Source organism: Lagopus muta, chromosome 4 (assembly GCF_023343835.1).
Source record: "Lagopus muta isolate bLagMut1 chromosome 4, bLagMut1 primary, whole genome shotgun sequence".
Lineage (NCBI taxonomy): Eukaryota > Metazoa > Chordata > Aves > Galliformes > Phasianidae > Lagopus > Lagopus muta.
The window spans coordinates 48,803,871-48,826,912 of record NC_064436.1 but is presented as its reverse complement, the minus strand read 5'-3'; the positions used below and the strand labels follow the sequence as shown (position 1 = coordinate 48,826,912).

The 23,042-nt window shown below is 40.2% G+C and overlaps 1 protein-coding gene across 12 annotated transcripts in view; it reads left to right on the top strand.

The window, feature by feature from the left end:
- The window catches only part of LIMCH1 (LIM and calponin homology domains 1), a 166,818-nt gene that overhangs the window by 123,422 nt on the left and 20,354 nt on the right, over positions 1-23,042 (top strand). For 11 of the 12 annotated variants that reach the window (XM_048941432.1, XM_048941434.1, XM_048941431.1 and 8 more), the window contains 8 exons: positions 252-536; positions 1,103-1,336; positions 2,240-2,488; positions 3,371-3,406; positions 8,536-8,662; positions 10,998-11,152; positions 11,348-11,750; positions 14,851-15,072. In XM_048941432.1, coding sequence (XP_048797389.1) covers positions 252-536; positions 1,103-1,336; positions 2,240-2,488; positions 3,371-3,406; positions 8,536-8,662; positions 10,998-11,152; positions 11,348-11,750; positions 14,851-15,072 — 1,711 coding nt within the window. The remainder of the gene's footprint in view (positions 1-251; positions 537-1,102; positions 1,337-2,239; positions 2,489-3,370; positions 3,407-8,535; positions 8,663-10,997; positions 11,153-11,347; positions 11,751-14,850; positions 15,073-23,042) is intronic. The other variant, XM_048941443.1, reaches the window with a different exon arrangement.

Genomic DNA, 23,042 nt, shown 5'->3' with positions numbered 1-23,042 from the left:
GAGAGAATGACAGCTCAGGGAAGTTAACATATTAACAGAGCCTAAATTTATTTGGCTTTTCTTTAATTGCTTAGTCTGCAGCTATAGCAAGATTTTTTTTTTAATGAATGCATTTAACAAGCAATTCTTTCCGTGAAGTTTGTGTGCTTATAAACCATTTAGCAAGCTGAGTTGAAGGACTCCTCCCCTTTTGTTTCATTTGACCTGAGAACATTTTGTCTACCTCATTCTCTTCATGACCCCCTCACTAGTGAAGTAGCGCAGCCAGGTACAGATGAACATTGCAGGAGCATGCCATCACCTGTTGCTACTACTGATGTCATCTCTGAGAAACAAGCCCTGTGCAGCTCAAACAAACAGCAAGAAAGCACCAAAGAAGACAGCAGTGCACATTTACCAGACATTGAGAGAGACGATATGTTGGTTAGAAGGATGGGGACCTTTCAGAGACGCACAGCTAGCACTGTTCCAATACATTGTCCTCCTCTGTCAGTAGCTCAGGAGAAGGATTTGAAGACTCCACGGGAAGCAGAGAGGTCAGAGAACAGAAGCAGATCACTTTGAGCTTCATGCCTGGTTTGTGTGTGGTGTGAACTTGGATCAGTCAGCAGTGTTATTCCGTTCTGCATTCAGCCTTTAAAGATGTGTTTTACTCATTCATCATGGCATGTGTTCTGTTTTATGAAATTACTCACAAGAATGTATCCTATGAACATAAAACAGTCTGCTTTCTTTCATAATATTTAAATACTTCAATTGTTAATTGCTGTTCAGCATGAAAACAGTCTTTCATCTTTTGGGGGGATTTTTTGCAATCCATGGTGCTTTCCCCAGAGTTTTATGCCAATTTCTAAGAGAATAATTCCTTCCATATATTTTTATGCAGTCTCCAGCTTCTAACATAACACCTACATAAGTGTGGCATTCAGTGTAGTTTCCTCTTGCTCTCACTCCTTGCACTGTAGTTAAAGATGCCTAGTTGTTCATCACCCTGCAGCTGTGTTTTGAGTAGCAGTACCCCACATTGCCTCAACAGCCACTTTCCTTTGGGCTGTACAAGTGAACATTATCATGGAACAGTGTCACTTGTCTCTCTGAGCAGTACTGTAACGCAAGAAGAGAGCCAAGAACAGCTTGAAATCCCTCCTCAACAGAGTGGTGGAACAGAAAACAAAGTGAAGTTTCCAGATCCTCAAAGAGATGACATGTTGGCCAGAAGAACTGGAGCTTTTCTAAAACAGCCGGGGCCAAGTGTTAAGCAGTTCCTTCCCATGCCATTTTCAAAGCAGCAGAATAAACAGGGCACAGCTAGAGAACTTGAAAAGAAAACTGTGAGGTAAGAAATTCTGTTCTCTCTTTCCCTTGCAGTGAGTCCTGTGGACTGTTTGTCAAGATCTCTTGATCTGGAAGAGTTGCTGTTGGCCCAGCAGTCATTTCTTCCATACTCATCCTTGAATCTATGCTAACTCATTCTGCTCTAGTAAGCAATGTAGGTTTTCTGGCCTTTTTGGTAGAGCCTTGTAAAGTCTTAGACCAAAGAGGTAGCGGATCCAAAATTCTAACAGCATGTGAAAATAGGTATTTATATAGAAAGATTGTGTGACATCTTTTGTAGAGGTTTCTACTTAAATAGGTGCTAATCATTAAAAATATTTCCAGCTAGAAACAGAGGTGGTGGATACAGTAGGTGAATGTTTGTCTATAGCTTAGATAGTGTCAGTGACTCCTAAACAAGATAAGAAAGTTCTGGAATTAGATTCCACCTGGTAAGGTTTGGTGTCTTTGTTTAGATGAGCAGCACAGTGTGGGGAAGATGGAGGTTTAAGCCTTTGGACAGAGCCATGTGTTGGCTGTTTGAGCTATGTGCAAGCAAGACTGGAAAGTTATCGCTCATCAGCCTCTTCAAAGTGCATGAGAGAGGAAGGATACACAGATACCTGTGCATACATAAATGGAAAATAATGTGCAGCTTAGCCAGGAGTGGCTTGGTGTTGAGAAGACCTTCAGTTGAATAGCTTAGTTAAAATACGTTCTCAAAATATGAATCTTTGGGAATTTTATGTTACTGGCATAAAAGAATGGAAATACAAGCATTTTGCTCTAATTGTTTTGTGTACCTAAAGCTGTGAGTTTGTAGAATTTTCTTATTAACTTGCAGTCACACTTTTCATTATGTATATGTGATTTTTCAAATGTTGTTTAATACATTTCTTTGCACTGCTGCCTTTGGCTCACTCAGGCCTGAAAAATGTCCACAAGTCTGCATTACTAGCTCTGGAAAACCTGTAATTCTACCTCAGCGAGAGCAGCAGCAAGGGCAGGAAAGATGCAGTCTCCCTTCTGCAGGACAAGAGGATACTGTGTGCACTGCTCAAGTGGGTGATCATATCCTTAATGAAGTCCACCTTGATCAAACATCTAAGCTTCAGGTGGTTCCTGAGGAAAACAGAACTGAAACATTGTCATCCAAGGATGAGCATCTGCAAACGTGAGCTCTGAATGGTGTGAATCACGCAGCTTGTACACTCTTTGCTCTTCTACTGTGTGCACTTCAGAATTCAGATTTTGCATTGCCTGGTGTGTTTTCAGTCCAAACTAAAATCCCATATGTCTGTACACACTTCGAAAAAACAAAAAGAGTATTTGTGTAACGTTTTCTTTTCTACAACTAATGAAAACAAATATTTGATTGCAATATTTGTGCGCATACAAGAATCGCTTATGAGTAGAAGAAGTTCAGCCAGGCTCTGCTGGGCATCTCTAGAGATGCATGTCTTGCTTTTTTGTGATCAGAAAATATTGCAGTGTTGACTTTTGTATTTGATGTTGTTTTATGATAAATGCCAGATACGGACATGTCATTTGCATGACAGGCACTCTAAACAAGACAGGCACTCCAGTGAATGACACTGACTTGTGTATTACCAGTACCATTTTTCAGCTGCACCAGAACAAACAAAAAAAGGAAATCATATGGTAATGTTGATTTGAGCACTGCTGTGGAATATAACCATTAAGTTTTGTCTCCATTCATCACATATGTGGCACTTTAATGTAAATGTCAATATATTGTCTACTTTCAAAAACTATTCTCTACACCCACTTTAGGTATACTGTAGCACATTTTTATAATGGGAATATTAGGCAGGGATGAATGATGTTTTTGGGCAGTCTGGCCTTTGAATGATTAATAAGGTAAGTGCTGTGTATTGAATAGATCATCTCTGAACAGTATGGTACATTCTCTTTTGGTTTGCTTTACCAGGACAGGTTGGATGTTCAAGGGACTGTTAACCAGATTTTATGGGTCCAGTTGCAATTAATATATAATGTGTTTATCAACGCTCTAATTTTATATTTGGTCTTGTAGATTCGGCCCCAGAACTGCTGTGTCTGATGACGCAGAGTAAGTTGTCTTGTGTTCACAAGATTCTGTTTTAAACAACTTACACTGCATGCTTTCCAGTCTTCCTACTAATTTAAAATGCAGTTGATGCCTCATAATTATTTTGCAGTGTTTCAGCAAATAAATTTTTCAGAAATGTACTGAAAAATGGAATGCAACATGGCTTACATTGCAGCTAAAAATAATTTATACATAGAAACTCATAAAAACTGAGCATAACACCAATGTGCAGCTATTGCTTAAAGCATTATTTCTTCTCTTTTTTTTCTTTTTTTTTTCCTTTTTTTTTTTTTTCTTCTCCTGTGTTTTCATTGCCTCTAATCCACTGTAGGTTAGGAGATTTGGGTTGAACCTGGACTGGATATTGGAGGGAAAAAAAACCCCAAGTGTGACCTATAACGAAGCCCAAAGCAAGATAAAATTCATTGTGATCTTCAGAATAATTGTCAGGAATACAAATTTTCAGCTGTTGCGTTATTGTATATTAAAGCTTTCTTTTGAATTCCTTCTAGGTTGGGTTTACTTTAATAATACACTAAACTTTACTTCTTTAAGCTTCTCACCTCTGTGCTTTACATTTAACCAAAGGAGTAGGATGGGGGCATTTATAGCAATTAAAACTTTCATCTGTGGATGACTATGAACAGAATAATGTATAGTGTTACTTAAAAAGCCGTGTTGGAAAATTACAAAGTACAGGAGTTCAGAAGCAAAGAAATAATTAAGGACTACCCACATAATGTGTCTTTAATATCCTTATTTTGTTCACAGAAATGCATGCACCTTTCCTGTCTCCCAAATTAAATCAGAAAATAAAATGGCATAGAGGCTTTTTTTTTAGTTTACAAGATCTGTAGTGTACAAGTGTATCTCTTTCATGCTGTTCAAAGCCTGTGTCCACTGCCCACAGAGCCACAGAGTAAATATAATTATTTTCAAGAAGCAGAAATCCTATCGATCAGAATGAGAGATTAGATAGCATAACAACACAGAATTGTTGTGCTTTACAGTGGTGCCTCTCCTGCCATTTTGTAGAGCATTACCTATCTCATTGATTTGCTTATTTGTTTCCCCACAGTTTTGCATGTCTGTATTAAATGGAAACATGAGAGAAAGTATACATGGAGGCATCAGAGTGTGTTTGGTTGTATTATTTGAGAGTAGCGAAGATATGAATAAATCATATTGTTTATTTCACATGCATTTTGTTTAAGAAGGCAAAACAATACATGTTCAAGCCTTATTGTCATCCTTTCCAGATGTGCCACAGTTTACAGAGCAACTGTTTTCCTAAACTGCCTGTAAAGTTCTTACAAATGTAAGATTGCATTTTTCCTTCTGAAGTACTTGCAAAAAATCTAATATAATGGAGCTCACAAGTAGGAAAAATAAATTGAACTGACATTTTAAATGCTTCCAAAATGTTTGTCAAGTCTCCTTTGAAAACTGTGACTTGTATTCAGCCCTAAACTTGGAGCTATTCCGGCAGCAGAACTGCCATGTTAGACTAACCAAGTTGCCGCTGCTGGTTGGTCACCACCAAATTGTGTCAGCAGCCCCAGGGCTGTCTCCAGCTCCCAAAAAGGCAGTCCTCAGCATAAATTGGAGTAAAGGAGACAGCCCTGTCTAGCTGTTGTGATTGCTTGGAGTCCACAGCCTTTATTAAAGGCAGAGGACAACTGTGTGAACACCGCAGGAGGGCAGCAAAGGTGGCTTGTGGTTCCCTCTTTTCTTTCTCTGCTCCCAGACTCATCTGTGGCCTTCTGTCAGGTTTCCAGTTCCTGTTGCTTTTCAGTGCTTTTCCTGTTGTGTTCTGCCCAGCCTATGAGTTAGAGCCATTTTGAGTCTGGCAGGGGCTGTGCCAATATTCTGGGGCATCTTCGTTTCTCTCCAGATTAGACTGAGCAAAATGGAGAGAGAAAACTCTCTGTGATATAGCTGAGCACGCTGTTCTGTGGCAAACTGCTGGCAGTACAGTTTCCGCTAAAAAGGGAGAGGCACAGAAGAAGGTTAATTTCATGTGGTTGAAATTCATGGATGTATCTCTTCTCCTTGGAGTTGCCTTCCACATACCTAGCATGTTGTTGCTGATCGGTCCCTCTCCCATCTCTCAAAGAGATCCTTTGAATTTTGCTGGCAGTGTGACAGCCCAGTGTTCATTTAGGCTTAGACTTTATACTTTAAGACCAACATATGAATTATAGTGGACTGAGAATTTTGAGTATTTATTTACTGGAGTCTGATCCTTTAGCCATCCTGTCTCTTTTTTATGTTTTGTTAGGGTTTTTTAAATCTTACTGTGTTTATAAATGGTAATGCAGCCACATAATAAATGCTCTGCATAAGTATTTTAACATATTCTTATAAAAATTTTTGCCATATTTCTCATTTTTTAAATTAAATAGTCTGACCACTCAAGTCCTTGAGGATGTTTTTATTCAATACTTGGACTTGTTTTTTTTTTAATTTAAAAAAAAAAAGAAAAAAAAAAGCTCTATAGCACCGCTGACAAGAATAACTGTAATTTGAAAGAACAAAGTAGTGTAACTTAAAAACAATCACAGTATTCCAAAGAATCAACCTTTCAAATTATAGTGTTGGTTTGCACAATGTTTTTTTTCCCAGATCTTTGTCAGAACAGCATATCTGATACTGGTCAAAAGAAAGGCCTGTTTCATCCAGACAGTGTAGATGCTATCCCAGGAGCTTTGCAGAAGATTTGTGATTATGAGTTCTGTATTGTTAAATCTCCCCATTTACATGTATGCTCTGTGCCTGTTGATCTGGCATGTGATTGAAGGAAGAAGTAATTCTATCTATTCATGCAGGTGTTGACAGACTGGAGACATTTGTAGCTTATATAAGCAATGTGTAAATTATATAAAAAAGGGAGAGGAAGAAATGACGTTGGACTCATAGTGAAAGTGTCTTCTGATGGAAGCTATGAGTTCTGGCCTCTGGTTTTCTTCTGTAGATGAATTTGCATGGCAGGGAAATCTGTGTAGGCCATCTGGTTGGCCTTTTCCCCATGTTCAGGAAATGAGGTGGATCTTGTCAATGGCTGTTATGTGTTGGTCATTGCAGGAAAGAATGGTTTGAGATGACTCCTTCAAATTGCTCCCCTGGGGAGGCAGATTTGCACAGTAACATGTTACTGGAGCTGCTGTTTGGTTGAACCTATCTGGTTGCTTATCCAAGGCAGTGAAGACCCAGCAGCATGAGGGAATAGCTAAAACAGAAGGTGCATATGGGGCTGTAGTGCATGGCTTGATTCCTGGGGTAGGTTAAAGCCTTTTCCAGGGTGCCTTTTGTATTGCACTGCCAATAGCTGTAAAGTCTTTGTTCTGTTATTTTTGCTTACTCCAAGTGAAGGTGGGGAAAAAGAGAAGCAAAAAATTAGCTTCTCATTGGAATGTCAGTACACCTGGCAGAGAGTATTTTTATTTTTATTCTCCCACCCCAGATGACAGAGGGCTCACACCCTCTGCAGGAGCAGTTATCAGCACTTCAGGTCTTCTGTTTTCTCCTGCTCTATGCAAATGAAATATTCTTTGATATGGGGGAGTGGTACGAGAAGGGATCTATACAGTCAGTCAGACCTGGCAGGCACAAAGTGGCAAATACTTAAGACTAAAGGTTTTTCCTTAGTATGAGTTTCAAATGCACTTAAACTGGAATAAATCCACTAATGGGTTGTGTTAATGTATCTCCCAATTTACCTTACTAGTCTGCAAAACAGAACTGAAATTTAAATGTTCTTTAGTAGACTTTCAGTTTTAAAAACAAAACAAAATTTGAAGTTTCTTTGGGTTCTACTTCTTCAGAGTACTCCAATCCAGCCCTGAGCAATGCAACTCTTAAATTACCCACAGAGAAACCCAAAGAAGTGTACCCCCTCAGCATTCTTTTTAAGGGATGAAGCATGGTAGTGTGCTAACCTTACCTTTTGTGCTTGAAGGCTATAGGGTGTGTATTCTGTCTTGTGTTTCTGAACATATGCCCACTAACAGGATGTGATCTGTGCATGTCCTTTTCTGTCCACTGTCCAGACCTTTCCATTTCCCCTGAAGAGTGAGTTGTTCACATCTTTGCTTGCCTGAATATAAATGCCAGCTAAATACATGTATATACAGCTTTCAGTTTGTATTCACTTCAATTACTGTGTCCACAGTTGCCTACAACTCTTCTTCATTTGGTGCTTCTCCTGCTAGTTTGCTCACCTACAGCTGCAGATAATCATTTGGAAACTGCTGTGAAGTCACCTCCTGTGGAACTGCATGGCTTTTTCTCCCCCCTTTTTGCTTTTAATGGCCCAGCTGAGGTCATGTCTCACTAATAATAGGTAGTGGGGGGAACTAGTAAGTACATTATCTTCATGTGAAGATCTTTAAATAATATGAATGATGGTATAGTATCAAACCATGACCTTTTTTTCCTTTAACTCTCCAAAGGTCAGAGACAAAAATAGCATGTGTATAAAGAAACTGTTTTGTCCCGAACACAATTGTTTGTTGTACAGTCAGCTTTCCCTTTGTTAGGTCAACCGTATGAACAAGTTGCTGCTGATAGCATTGAGTTTCTTTGAGGCAGGGAGGGGAGAGGAGGCAACATGCTGTGTGCGCTGCATGTGCTTCTCTGGGCGGGCTCTCCTGGTTCCTGTAGCAGTAGCATTTAGCCAGCCACACTACCCATGATGTACTTCTCAAGCCTCTCTTGTTTTACAGTAAAATGGAAGCTTCTGTCTGCAATATAGTTACAGTGGGTCAGTGAGAACCCAATAGGAAACATCTTCAAAAACTTAAATATTCTGAACCCACCTCTGAATAGGATAATTTTAACAAAAGCCACTGTCAGAGTTTTATGGTTAGAAATGCTTCACAGTGAGAGACAAAGTTGCTGTTGGCTAACAAAAACAAGAGAAAATTGAGGAGTACAGTGCCTGAAGTACTGCGTGGAAGTTGTATGGGTGCTAATTGATCTTTCTCAGGGATTGCTGCACTGGGAGCTCCGTAACAGTGCAGGTGTCTGATCCTGCTGCAGCACCCTCATGTGGCTTTTGCTCTTACAAAGCTGAAAAAGTATAAGATTATAAATAACACTGTGCTTCTTATTATTCCCTCTTTGTTTAGGAGCGTGAGCATGTTTGACATGAGAAGTGAGGAAGAAGCCATGGCTCAGCCTCACAGCAAAGCTCGCCATGAAAAGCTGCAGAATATACACAACCAGCTGAAGGAGGACGAGACCAGGTGGCAAGATGTGAGTGTACCACAGTGTCTGCAATGCTGGCATTAGGGCCAGCCAGCTGGGCAAAAAAGCAAGGCTTGCTATATCTATGGTTGCTCTCTCAATCAGAACTCTTTTTCTTCATTTTTTTCAGTGCTTTGTTGAGAAAAGCATAGAAGTTCCTATTTTGTTGTACTTTACAGGACACACAGATGAACCAGCTCTTTTGCTTTTTAAGAAAATGTAATTAAAATCTAAAATCTGATTGCATGAAAATGAAAGCAGAACACTCCCACTTGGTAACTTCTCAAATTTTTCTAAGTAGAAAATTCCTGAAGTGTCAAAGTGATAAATATATAGGTTGGACTTGGCTTCAATAGATTTGGTTACAGAAAGATTTTCCATCTTATTCAAGCAAACACATTCCCCTTTAAGTTAGATACACCTTGCTTGCATTGCAAGCCCTTTCCAAACTGTCTTTATTCTAAGCATTTTTAAGTTGTCGTGGCAATTTTGCATTATCTTCAGTAAACTGAAAGCATTAGAAAAACATTGTTCACAATTTGCAGGCAAATTAGTATCAGAGCTTCAGCATCAATCCTGTTAGTTCCTAAAGACTGATTTTAAATGAGGAATATTGGAGTTGTTTTTCTTCTTTTAAATCTCTTCAAACAGCTAGTACAGTAATTTCCAGTTGTGAGGACAGCTGCTATGAAACAGGTTTTTATAGAAAATTCAAGGCAAAGCCCCAAAAAAGAACAGTATATACAACTAATAAAAAACTTTTAGTAGAACAATGAAGGATTTCAGCTGAGTGGTCTGTATGTGTGGGAAGCCATAATTTCCCAGCAGAGATAAGAATGAGCCCAGAGGAATTCAAGAGGTTTGAGAACTCTTCGCTATTGAATGGAAAATCCTCTGAGCTAAAGTGCACAACTTTTCCAGGCCCTTAGCACCTTACACAGCAAACTAAAAGTTCTGAAGAGCTACTAAATATTCCAGCAGTGGAATGTCCTTGGCATTCCGAGGGTTTTGTAGAGATGACACTACATTCATGGTCTCATATTCTTCACGTGCTCATGCTGTAAATTTGCCAACAATTAACAGTTTCATAGCTTTTTCTATTTCCGTTGTTTTTCTAATGAATAAGAGCTGAAAAATATAAACCTGTCTTCTATTTAATTGCAGAGAGAGAAAGGCTTATATTATGACATTTGCTAATGAAAAACTAATTTCCAAACAGTAAGCAATAGTGGGAGTAGCTGAATAAAGAAGTGCTTTTGTACTTCAATGAGAATTATTAGTAACTGAGGAAGAGGAAAGGACCACGTTTCATGAAGGGGTTTATGAACTGATATATGTAGGTCACGTGAAGAAATACTTTAATGAGCACTCCCTTGAGTGTAATGCCAATAATTTGTGGCTTTAAGCTAAATTAAAAGTGACAAGGTTTGTTCCTGGTTTTAATAAAATAAGTTATTCTTGCAGTACCTTCTGCTGTTTACCAATAGAAATGCAATTAAAATATTTGGAAAACCATGTAATTAATGAAATAACCTTTGAATTGAGTATGTGTACAGAATCTCTGTTTTTTATTAAAACCAGAATTTGTTACAGTGCATGAAATATAATCTGTATACTAATCTCCTGATGTTGTAAAGTTAATTGCAAATGTGCCCCCATGGTTTCCTATGAGGTTATTTTTCTTTGCAAAACTGCTGTGGAGGTTAATTTTTACTGTAAAATTCTGTTCCTTTTCTAGTTGATTATTGAGAAATTTTACAGCTTAGAAACACTTCTTCGCTTGTTTTATTATGAAACAAATTCTTTTTCTGTATGTATTGCTTGTGCATTCATAACCCAAGCAGGATGCAGGACATAGGTGTGTCCCACATGAGATGCCTCCTCTGTATTTTTTAGTTTTAGAGTCGGGCTGATTTTGCAGGAATGATAAGGAACTAGAGTCACTGGGTCTTTTTGGCATTTTTGGACAGGTGGCTTCCAAGTAGAATATGATTAGTACTTCAACAAGAACGTATTGTTTATTCAACAATAATTCTGTATTGCTGTGTGCAAATGATAGTCTTGTTTCTCTGTCATATCACAAGTCTACCAGGTGTGAGCCACTTTAGTCCATAGTGTTGCTGAGATCTGGGCCCAAAATAACTGGGGGACGCTCGTAAGGAAGATACAAGTAACATTTTCATTTTATGGTATGATCACCGTTTCTCTTTAAAGCAAACACCAGAGCCTGGTCCACAGGCAGATGCAAGCATTACAAAGCTTGGCTGGCTGGATTCATTGATTCTTTAAGGCTGGTTTTTAGCTATTTGCAATTCTGCATTCAGCTGCCTTCTTTCTCTCACAGGACTTGGCTAGGTGGAAGAGTCGTCGAAGGAGTGCTTCCCAGGATTTAATTAAAAAAGAAGCTGAGAGAAAGAAAATGGAAAGATTGTTGTCTGGAGAGGGAACAAATGAGCGCAGAAAAAGCATCAAAACCTACCGAGAAATTGTGGAAGAGAAGTATGTTTTCTTACTGAAGTGCAGAGGCATGTCTGAAAATGCTGTATGCTTCATAGGGGATAGGTGGTTGTGAACAGCCATGCCTGCAGGGCTGGAGTAAGGGAAGGAGAAGGATAATGATGGAGCCGAGGAAGTAGGAATGATTTGTAGTGTGAATTTTAATGTGATGATCTCTCTTGTGTATCTCCTGTGCAGAGAGAGAAGAGAACGGGAGCTTCATGAGGCGTACAAGAACGCAAAGACCCAGGAGGAGGCTGAGAGCATTCTCCAGCAGTACATCGAGAGATTCACCATTAGTGAAGCTGTCCTTGAGCGTTTGCAGATGCCAAAAATCCTGGAAAGAAGCCATTCAGTGGAGCCAGATTCCCCACTGAAAGACCCAAATCCTCTGAGATACTTAAGGCAACAATCGCTGCCTGCTCCAAAATTCACTGCCACCATTGAAGCAACCATTGTTCCCACCACTGATCTAGAGCCCAGTGCTTCGACAGGCCGCACATCTCCCAGCAAAAGTGTTGTCTCCAAGGCTGTGCCTATGCTGACACCCAAGCCTTACTCTCAACCCAAAAATACACAGGAAGTTTTAAAGAACTTTAAGGTAGGATACATCACACTCCTGTAAGTAAGTTAGGTAGCAAAGAGATCCTGATTAAATAATCACAACCTGTAAATGATTAATGCAATTTAAGTTAAAAAAAAAAAAAAATTACAATTATACTGACGTTAAAAAATTCAGCTGCATGCCTTGTCCTTTTCAACTTAATGGTCTTTTCTTGGTTACCAACCTTCTTAGCAACTTGACCATTCAGATAAGAATATTTGCAGTGGTCATTTTCATCAGGCTAAATTTCTTCAGAGGACAGAACGAAGAAGGGGCATTTTGTGTGGAACAGGTTAGGAAAGAGTATGTTATCATGCTTTTTTTGTTTTTAAACAAGGAAGGGAGATGCAGAGAATGAAAGTAGGATGCTGAAACAGTGGAGAAAATGAAGACCCAGGATGTGTTAGAACAGGCTGGGATAAGCTAAGTTTGAAGAAATCTGCTTCTAACAGTGCCTGTACAAAAACTGAGGCTTCCCCAAGTCTCATGGCAGCCTCTGCAATTGGCAGTGTGAAACTTACTGGCAAGAGTGTCCCAAACCTACATACGTCTGTTCCCTTGTCTCTGCCGTGGCGATCTGCTACTTTGATTGTGGTCCCTGCAGCCCTGCTGATGTCCCAGTAGCATTGCTACTGTGTGTATTCAGGTTGCTTACCCTTACAAAAAGTTAGCTTCATACAGATGGTGAAGAAGCACGTTGTGATGTTCGTAAGTGCTTGAAATCAGTCCCAGCTCTTGTGAAATCACCTCCCACACAATGTTTTTTTCAATGAAATGTGAAACTGACAATTCCTATTTTTCTTCAACCTTGTCTGGTCTTCTCCTACAGTATACATTTTAGTACCCAGTCAAGTTTTTTTGTGTGTAGTTTTGTTTTTTTTTTCTGTGATCTCTCGTGGGATTTGGACATTACATTAGTCTATATATAGTTCACATATACAGGGAGAAACTAACACGTGAATGCTCCTTCACCCTAGCCCCCACTAAAAATCTGTCTAGATCTTGTTTGCTTGATGTCAAAGAATGTGACTTAGTTAGAATGACTCCCTAGACTATGTAGCTATTGCATTATTTTGCACTCGAACACCAGTCTTCAGTGATTCTTGGCTCCAGTGACAATGTATTGACTTGCTCCAGATCAGAAGGAGAGGAGTGTGTTTGTTTAACTTTGAAGCGAGGGCATCTGTCCTGATCATTCAAACATTTGGTTTTCCTCTCTAATATAAATAGAGAAATGTCTTAGTCTAAACAGAGACATTAAAATGGATGGTGTGCCCTGCCAGTGTTTTTCTGGCTTTTATATTTCTGAGGTTTTTCATGACCTGTCTCTCTAGTAGATAATCCAGCACACAGTCCCAGAAGACTTGGGGATCAGCGTCTGCCCACACTTGCATTTGGAAATAAACCCTTAAACTCGTGCAGAGGGGAGTGATGGCAGTGAGGAAAGGAAGGGAACTTTTCACTTGAAAAGCAGTCAGTAATGGTAAAGTGCTTGCGGAGCTGTTTCTCCCCAGTATGGGGACCAGTGGTGTGAGGTGCTGATTACCTTCACCTCCCTGAACTTCTGAGGATGCCCCGAGCCTTGGGAATGGCCTCTGGGTTAATCATCCTGAGAGGAAGAATGATTCTCTGGATACATGCATACAAGAAGTCAGCAGGAGTAGTTTGTCCTTAGCACAGCACTGATTGCATATACTGAGTTTACTCCAGTAAAGTACCAAAATTAAATGAATAGGGAGCTAAGGAGTGGGACAGAGAGGATGAGCTGGGAAGAACTTTTCTTAAACTGCGTTTCAGTTTGATAAGGTGATTTTGACGCTTCTTGCATCAGTTTTCCATAACAGTGAAATAAACAGTTTCCAAAGAAAGATGTGCCTTAGAGCTTGTTTTTACTTGCTTTTCATTTGTGTGGCACCTGTGTAGAAATTTGAAAGAACTCATTACCATATGTGTCTCGTATAGCTTCTTAAAGAAATCACTGGTCTGTGCTGTTACTCCCCCAAAGTCCAGTCAGTAGCAGGGAACAATTTGTCTACATTTACTCTACCATCTTCATGTCTCTTGTGGTGATCCTCTTGCATGGAAGGATCTCTGTGCACAGAGTTGCAAAATCCTTCTCCAAATCTACCTAAAACTGAGCCCTGCTGACAGGCCTGTAAGCATCTCTTGCTGCAGTTAAGCAGGAGCAATGGGGTGTACTCATAGATGGTGCTCTTCTGATTCCTCTGTGGATTCCAGCTGGGATCTCTTACTGTAACTGTGTATGGCTGCATTTCTACAGACAGCTTGCCAAGTGGAAGGAACTGTTGAAGCATTACCAAAGCATCATTTAAAATGTAATTCTCTCCTAAGAGAAAGCTGAATCAGTGCAAAGGAAGAAACTAATGCTTATTTTGTATTTTCTTCCTTGTTTAAGAGTGAGAATGTAGGGCTGTCAAGGTGTTTCTTAGCTTAAGCTTAAGAAAAAAGTAGTTAAATTGATTCTACTCCCTCCTTTCCACAGTGACTGCATAAAGTCATTTCTTGGGGAAAGAGGGTATTTATTTTATGGTCTCACAGAGAAGGTGGAATGCCCACTTTTATTTGTTAGTTTCTTGCTTCCCTGTTATAAACAGTAGATAAAGAAGTAGATGAACACTGCTGCTCCTGATCCTTCCAAATTCATGTGGCTAAAGTACGATCTAGTAATGCTGTGGTGAGGCTGTCAGGTTACAGAGTAGGTCAGCCTGGAATGCATACTTGCCTCTTGCATGACACAATGTGAAACCCTGGAGTTTTGGTCTAAATATAACCTAAAGCATTGTTCTTCTTTCAAATCCAGGGTTTGTGCATTAAGGTTACTTTTTTGTTACTGGGAGAACAAAATGTGGGTAACTGGGAAATCCAGGAAAATCCATAATTTCTGCTCTGTGTTTTCTTTAGGAACACCATCTAGACTGGAGTTTTCTGCTGTCTTGTCCTGTTGAAATGTATGCTTGGCTCTGTCCTGTAATTATGGTGTAGACTGTGTTAATGATGGTGATGTTGTATTGAATTGCTGATTCCCTAAGCCTGAGTGCTGATTTCCTCAATGTATTTATTTAACTGTATTCTGCAGGTAGATGGAAAAGTCAGCATGAATGGAGAGAATTTCAACGGCGTTGAAGAGAAGGATAAAGAATGTACAACAGTAATATTTACTCAATCGCCAAGCAGATCTCTGAAATTTGACGGAGTAGCCAGCGGGGACAGGCCTCCCATGGAGTTGAAGGAGGACCCCACAAGTGTTGAGCTCAGTTTACAGAGGCCTGCCACTCAGAGTGTGCACAGAGAGCCAACAGTAAGAGCAACACGAACAAACCAGCCTTACTTTCTTTGCCAATTTTCTGTCTCATGATGTATTTAATCACTAACTAATGAATCCCAAATGGTTATGTTTGTTTTATTTCTAGAGGGTGTGCCCAGACCAGGAAAAAAAAATCCTTTGTAAATTAAAGGTTTCTTCCTTTGGGATGTGGGTACAGAAATGGGAAGGGAAGGTTCAAAAACTTTTTGCAGCCAGCATTTCTTTTTTTTTGGGATGGCATGCAACTGATAAGCATACTTCAAATATGCTGGGCCAGGGAGAAATTGACTCTGTGTCCCAGCCATTGTGCACATTTATTCAACTCTTCTCCTGATGTTAGCTGATTAGATCAGCAACATAATTGGACTGTGTGAGCCATTATAATTAGTCTCAGTTTTCAGTTTTCAAATGAGGATTTGAATGTGCAGGCAATTTTAAGCATTCGTTCTCCTCTCAGAAATATTCAAAAAGGGGAGAAGCTATTGAAATACTCGAAGGACCAATGTGCTTCTTAACTGCTTCATCAGAGAAGCAAATTAATTTTACCTTTTCATTTTTCTCTCCCCTTCCCCAGAGAGGAATGCAGAAAAAAAAGAAAAAAAAAAAAACTGGAGCATATCACAACAGAAATCTAGAGGCCACAGACTGTAATAAAAGTAGATGGTTAAAAACAAAACAAAACAAAAATAAGGACTGGACTATTAATAATGCATGTTAAAGGATTGCAAACAAGTGTCAGGAATGGGAATTTTAACATTCCTTTTTTGTATAACTACAAAGAGAATCAGAGATGTGGTGAGAGTTGGAGTATGATAATTTTTGCTTTTATCTAGGTTCCTTTCAAATATCGTCCAGGTGGATAATAGGGAGTGGGCGGGAAGTGATGGTTCATTCACGTCAAATGTTGTACATCTTACCTTACTTCCCTGCTTCATGACAGTCTTTGGCCACAGGCTGTCCAGCACACATGTACACTGGAATGTGTCTTGAGCACAGACTTGATCCTGTCAGGGGGAACTGCTGTAGAGTCAAGAGTTAACGGTTTGCAGGAAAGCAGATGGGTGGCAGAGCTGAAACTAGTTTCAGAATAAATTGGGTCTAACAGTGAAGCCAAGTAGGCATTACATCTGATCTGGGAGAGCTAGTAATGGGAATGGTTGGAGGATGGAAAGAGTCCTCAGCTTGCTCTAGATTAAAAGCATGATGGTAATCAGAATAGTAGCTGAATAAAATATTACTATTTCTTTTTTTTTACTATTTCCAGACCAGCATAGTTGTGGCAGATAAACTCATGATAAAGTCATCTAGAGAGAAGGAACGTGCACACAAATAGTGCAACTTCTCTGTTCTTAGAAGAGATTTCATATCATTAGCTTCATGATCTGGTCAGTAACATGACTGACTAGTGCAAATTGTAATAATTACTCCAAGTGCATCAGCCTCAAAGAAAGATGTGCGTGTCAAGCACAGTAAGAGCAAAGTAAGGTGAAGAGGCTGCTTTGAGGGAACTTACAGTGGGGAAAAACAAATGGAATGTCCTGGGTATCATGAGGGAAGAGAGAGGGGGACCTGCCTATGGCTGGAAGGGAATTTGCTAGTGTGAGGTGAGATTTACAGTTTTGTTTCATCTGGCAACTTATTTCTCTTTACCTAGATCCTTAGTTTTAATTTTCCAGGCAGTAATTTAGTAATTTACACAGAAGTGTTCTAGTTAATGGCTACGAAGGGCTTAGGTACCAAGTTACAGAGTTGGGGTATGGTGCTTACACTTGGCTTCATCACCATGTGTTGGTACGCAGGCCAGTGCTGCCAGGCAGCTCGATACAGATAGGATCAGTCTGGGGCCTTACCTGCTGAAATTGAGCTGCTACTGTGAGGTCACTTCATTCAGCCACCTTCCTGTTTTCCCTTGATTTCTGAACAACTTTGTACAGTGATGTCAGCCTAGTCAGGCAGAGTTCAGAGCATTAAATGCATTTTTGAAGATACAGCTCCTCTTAAGAAGGCTGAGAATCCACGTGTGGAAAGAAAAGAGCCATTTGGGCTTGTCCCACTCCTTGTAAAACACCTTGGAAGTAGGAAAACCTATGAAGCTGCCACTGCATCTCTGCCAGCTGGGGAAACCAGGGCAAGGCTGAAGTTAAGACTCTTCTAGCTAATGGTAATGTTGCTACTGTCACATGAAACAGCAGCTCAGTTGGCCACTCTGTCCTTCTGTGAGAAGGTAATAGTGTGGCATTTTTCAAAAGAATAGTTTTTCTCTGTAGCGGGCTGATCAAGCATATGCTTAGTTTGACCCACTTACAGAATTTCTGTCTGATGCTAACCCCTACTGTATTTTGAGGAGAGGAGAAGACGTGAGCAGGGATAAGAAACAGCCAAGATGAAAAAGCAGAGCTAGCTAAAATGAAAGAAGCAACTAATGTATTTTCCATTGAGAAGAAAATTTACAAATAGATGCAGTATTTTCAATGCATGTTTTCAAAGACTTTTCTAAGCTCACTTTCATTGTGGTTATTTCTACGCTTTTCTTGATTGTTATAGAGAATTGTTAGTTATATCCTTCCCAAGCCTGGAGTAAGAATCAGGCTGTTCCTCTGTCTGCTAGGAGATGCTGTTTCTAGGGTAGGGTGTTTCTTTTTCCCTCCAGTTGCTCTGGATTTGTTTTCTTTTTTTGTATTTTATTTGTTCAGTTTCCTCCTCTTCTCTCTGTTGTGAGAACATATATTCCTTTTCATACACGTGTTACCTTTGTCCCTCCTGTCCTCCTCATCTGATTCTCTTCCTGTTCCTTGCATGCCCCTTCCTCCTCCATCCCTCTGCTGGCTGCTCCCCTGCTGTTTCAGTTCAGTTGTCAGAGTGGCTGTTCCTGTCTTCTCTCTGCCTGGCAGCCTTCCCTTTGAAGCTCCATAGCCCCGCTCTAAATCTGTTCGGCTGGCCTCAGGCACTGTCTGCAATATGGGTAGATGCTGTGCAGCTGTACTTCAACAGCTCTCTTGGCCTGAATTTTGGAAAAAAAGTTTAGTTGAGTTGTACCTCTTGAAATGCCAGTATGATTTAGGAGTTTGGGGAGTAGAAAGACATAGGAGTCTTTTTGTAAGGGTAATACCTCAGTGGAGGTTGTGCTTCTGACAAAGAAGCACCCTCACATGTATGTGAACCCTGTAATGACTGGTGTTCAGAGACTGAGTAGGAAATAGAGGAAACTCCTGTCTGAATTCATTATGGATTGGGATGCAAAAGGTGCAGCAGGTAGGATGAATGGTAAAGAAGAATATTTTCAAGAAACTGCTTGTGTCTGTATTATATGTTTAGGGTTCTTAGATTCTTTTGAATTTTACAGCAGACTTGCCCTGATTCAAAGTAGCTTGTCATATTTTGTCTCTGATTGAAGGGTGACTTTGCATGGAAAGGTAAATTTGGCCTATCAGCAGAATGAAAATATCCCACTAGTATTTGCGGAGCAATGTGCAGCTAAGAGAGGTGGCAGAAAAAACACAGCTCCCTTTTACAGTTGCAAAAACTGGGGCAAGGACCCCAAAATTGAAATGCTCAGAATTCTCTGGTCAGGCATTGATAGTGCCAGCAACAGTGTGAAAATCATCTCCAGAACCTGGTCCTATCTGTCAGCCATTAGGTTCTGTTTTCTTTCTGATATACATAGCAGTTACACACATTACAAATACTGAGAAATTGTATTCTCTTACTCTTTGAATTAGAAGTTGGCAAAATAAATGTTTTGTTTTAAAACAATATTCATGCAGATTTTAGTATAGAGGGAATAATTTGTCAGAGTTACATCACTTTACTTTAACCAAACTTTGAATAACAATTTAGAAATGACTGGCTTGCTATAGTTCTAATTATAGCTTTGCTCTGATCAACCACAAAGAAAATAAATGTAGACAGCAACTTTAAAACAATCAGGGTCGGGTGGGGGGAGATTGAGGCTTTCTTTTAATTTTTAGTTAGCTGGTTTAAACATGTCCATTTCTACTCACTGCTTACTTGGCACAAGAAGAAACTTTTTTCTATATCCCAGTAACACTCTCCTTCATCTTCAAAAATCCACTGGTTGAACTGAGATTAAAGTATAAGCTTTCTTGTGGTTGGGGATTGTTGGCCAAACTACAAGAGAACAGGACTGAAATCTTGATTTGTACAGATCTGGTAAGACAAGTCTTTGTTCTTTGATTCATTACAAGAAACACTTGCAGAGTAAGTAGATATGTTCCAGATTGACAGCTTTTCCTTGAGCCATGTACAGGAAGATGTAAGGAGGGCTGGGTTACCTGAATAGTTAGGGTGAGATATAGGAGCAATGAAACTTTGAAGTAGGTAGAACAGAACTCTGCTTGAGATGTGGTTATGAATTTAATATCCATACCTCCCATCCTCCAGGCCCCCATCCAATTTTCAGTGTCTGTCAGTGATGGGAGATTATTTTACGTCCCAACTGAGCGATAATAACTAGAACAAATAACTCTAGTAGGAATACTTAACGCTGTTTCTTTCAACACTTTGAAGTCTTCTCTGTCAATTACTGATCCACCCTGTCTTTGGCTGTAAGAGCTGATCTGATTATAGCATTATATAGCTGCCAGTAAAAGAGGCAGATGATTTAGCATGTCAGAGCAGTGTTCTGGCGGTAGTACTGCATGGACATGGCACACACAGCACTTGGCTGTGGCAGCCCGCGGTCATGTTAGTGTTACCATTCAGAAGACAAAATGCTGGCTCTGATTAGAAAACCATGGTATGGCATTTTAAAATCTTACAGTAGAACATGGAAAATAATGCTATGTATACAGTTTCCATTGAAGAAGTTTAAAAGATGTATTGGGTAATTTGTACATGTGGCTATTGATACTGCAACCAATTACATCCCTGAATGGTTTTACAGAACTCAAACCTCAGTTCTAACCTGATTCTTCCATATTTCTCTGTGTTCTTGCTGGTTCTAGACAGCTTGCTTTGTCACGTTTTCATACAAAATACAGTATTAACATTTTATGTGATCTTGTGTACAAGTAGTGTTAACTGACCTACATTTTGGTTTAATTTACAATGAGGTTTAATAAAGTTCTACTGTAACTTCATTTGGAGTTTGAATTCTTGTAGAAGTTGTGAAGTTCAGTGTTTTGGGAGTTCCTAGTTAGAGCATTTTTAGGGTTTAATGATGATCTGATGCAGCAATAAGCATTGTGGCTGTTTTTGGCTTGTGCGGTCATAATTAAAGAAATGCCTGTTCGTGGGATAGAAGTCCTTTCTGCCATGAGCTGAACTGATTTATTGTCACACCAAGCAGGCGTTTGGTAACACGGCGTAGGAGCTTCCCTCTGAGGTACATGTAGCAGAGTAAGTGATGCCTCTTCCCACACAAATACCTGTGGTGCATACAGTCTGTGTAGGTCCTTTGTCCTCAAGTGTGAGATCTGTGAGATTTCAGTGGCCATGTCAAAACACAGACTTTGCAGCTGCTATTAAAATGTTTAATGTTTTTTCCATATTCAGTGATAATATCATACTTTGACTACAAAATACTTATGAAATGCAAGTGATAATCTGCGGTAAAACGTTTTTAGAAGTATCATATACCTGTGGATAAAAGAAAATATTGCATCACGTGGAATTTTAAATAGAATTAGATATACTGGGAATGAGCATTCCCCAGTGATGTTCATTTAATTTTTTTTGTAAATTACTTACTAATCAGTTTTATATTTTTAGCTTTATGTTGCTAACATACAATTTCTCAGTGGAGGGAAGAAGAGACAAGTCTCATGAGCAGGAGCAGGGGTTCTGCAGCAGCGTGTCATTTTCAAATTCATTTTTCCTGCAGCAAGTAATAGTTCTTTTCTTTTTTTCTTTTTTTAAACTTCTCTTTTCCATAAATAACATCTGTACCTATACCCTACTCAACCTTCGTACTGGATATTAACATTGTAGGTAGATTTATTTGTACTTTCACTTATGCAGGACAGCAGCAGCACATAGCACCATGTGTAGGTTTTCAAGAGAACCCTAGAACTGGAGAAGGTTGCATCAGCTCAATGCATTTGCTCAACCTCTTAAATTTGCAGTTTGAGCAGCTGCTTTTTGAGAGGGGAGCGTGAGTTCTGTTGCTTTAACAAAAATAATAATAATCTGAAGATTAATGGTTGAAACATGCAACAGTTGGAAGATTTATGCTTTAGGGCAGTGAATAAAGAGGATTGATGGGTAGGTGCCTTTTGAATTTCCAGTTAAAATGTGCTTTGTTGAGGGCAAACACTGAGTTTTCAATGTCAGCTATTTAGTTTTAAGAGGTTGTAGCACCACAGAATAACTCAGATTGCAGGTCTCTAATGGAGTCCTCTGCTTAAAGCAGAGAGAGGTGTGGGAGCAGACCGAGTTACTATTCACTGAAGCTTTGAAAGCCTCCAAGGATGGAAATGTTAATTTGTAACGCTGCCTGGTCGTTCTAGAGGAGAAATTAATACTTATATCTGTTTTGGGCAAGGTTGGAGGGAAAAGGTGAGCTGGGGAAGGCCCAGATGTGTTATGCGGAAGAAGAGAGCAATAGAATGGCACAGGGCAAACCTGCTGTGTTTGCCTGGATTTGCCACCTCTGCCTTGCCTGGAGCGTAAGCCTTAGGTGTACAGGAAGGCAGCAGGCAGTGCTTGGGGCAGCCCTCCCCAGTGAGCACAGGTGGGGATGTGCTGCCACTTGGGATGCTCAAAGCTGCCATTGGCGTCTGTCCTGCTGCAAGGTGAGGGCTCAGCCCCTGGCTGCTCCTGCTGTTCCCAGCTGCTGATTGCCTGTGGGCTTGCTCTGCTCACTTCCCTACCCACAGCCCTGCACTGAGACCTTGCTCACAGAGTGGTTTCCCAGACCATTCCCCGCCTCTTGTACACTTCCCCAAGAGGAGAAAGAGGAGAAAGGCAACAGGGATTTGCTCCTGCTGCTGACGGCAAAGCTCTCCAAAGCCGGCGTGTATCCATGGGCACTGGCATACTGACCAGATGTTCCTGGTGACACAGCTAGGACAGCCTATAGGGTGTGAGGGTGTGAGTGTGAGTGGCTGAGGGCTGTAGACTCACAGTTGTCTCTGGGGATGCAGAACAGATCCATGCAGAAGGTAGAGGTGTGAATCTTGCCCCCAGAAAGGAGCAAATTTCATCACTCCATTCTTGCAGCTGTTGATAAATGAGAGACAGGGACAGGAAAGGGCATCTACGATAGGCCAGCTCTGATATGGTTGCTTTTCATTCTGAAAAGTAATCTGCTTTTTTTCCTTTCTCTTTGAATGCGCCATTTTCTCTCTGTGTTAGATCAGCCGCTGATCGATTTGCTGCAGTGTTTCTTCATTTGCCTACTGGGAAATGGGATGTGAAGTGGAAGCTGCTAAATCAATCAGCTGGAATGTTGCTGGTGTGTTGCTGATGTGGTTAGCAATGCAGCAGGCTGTGCTGGGGCAGGAAGCTGCCTTTTCACAGCAATTTGGATTATGGGCTTGATATGGTCTCACCGTATTTTTCAGCACTCTTTCAATAACTTTTCAAGTATTTCATTACCTTCAATACCAACTCTGGCTTTTCCCTTCAGATAACAGATTGTTTAGACAACCATGAAATAAGGGAAGTATTTAATTCCGTTGACACTTTTAAAGCCCTCCTCTGCGCAGTTTTTTTAATGATGCATACATTTTGGTGTTATTCTGAAAGAGAAAACTGGGGGTGAAATGTATGCTTATCTCCAACTAACACAATTTGAGATATCCTACAATTCTAAAAGCTGTTATGAGCTGTTCTAAAGCAACTGCATAATGGCTGCTGCTGAACTTTCAAAAGAGGAGATTAAGGCCCAGTGACTTGGTGCCAGAGCAGCAGAGCTGCTCACGAGCTCATTCTGCATGCTGCTTCCCTATGAGCTCTAAACAGCCCGTCAGGTTACAGAGCAGCAGCAAGCACCTGACCTTCTG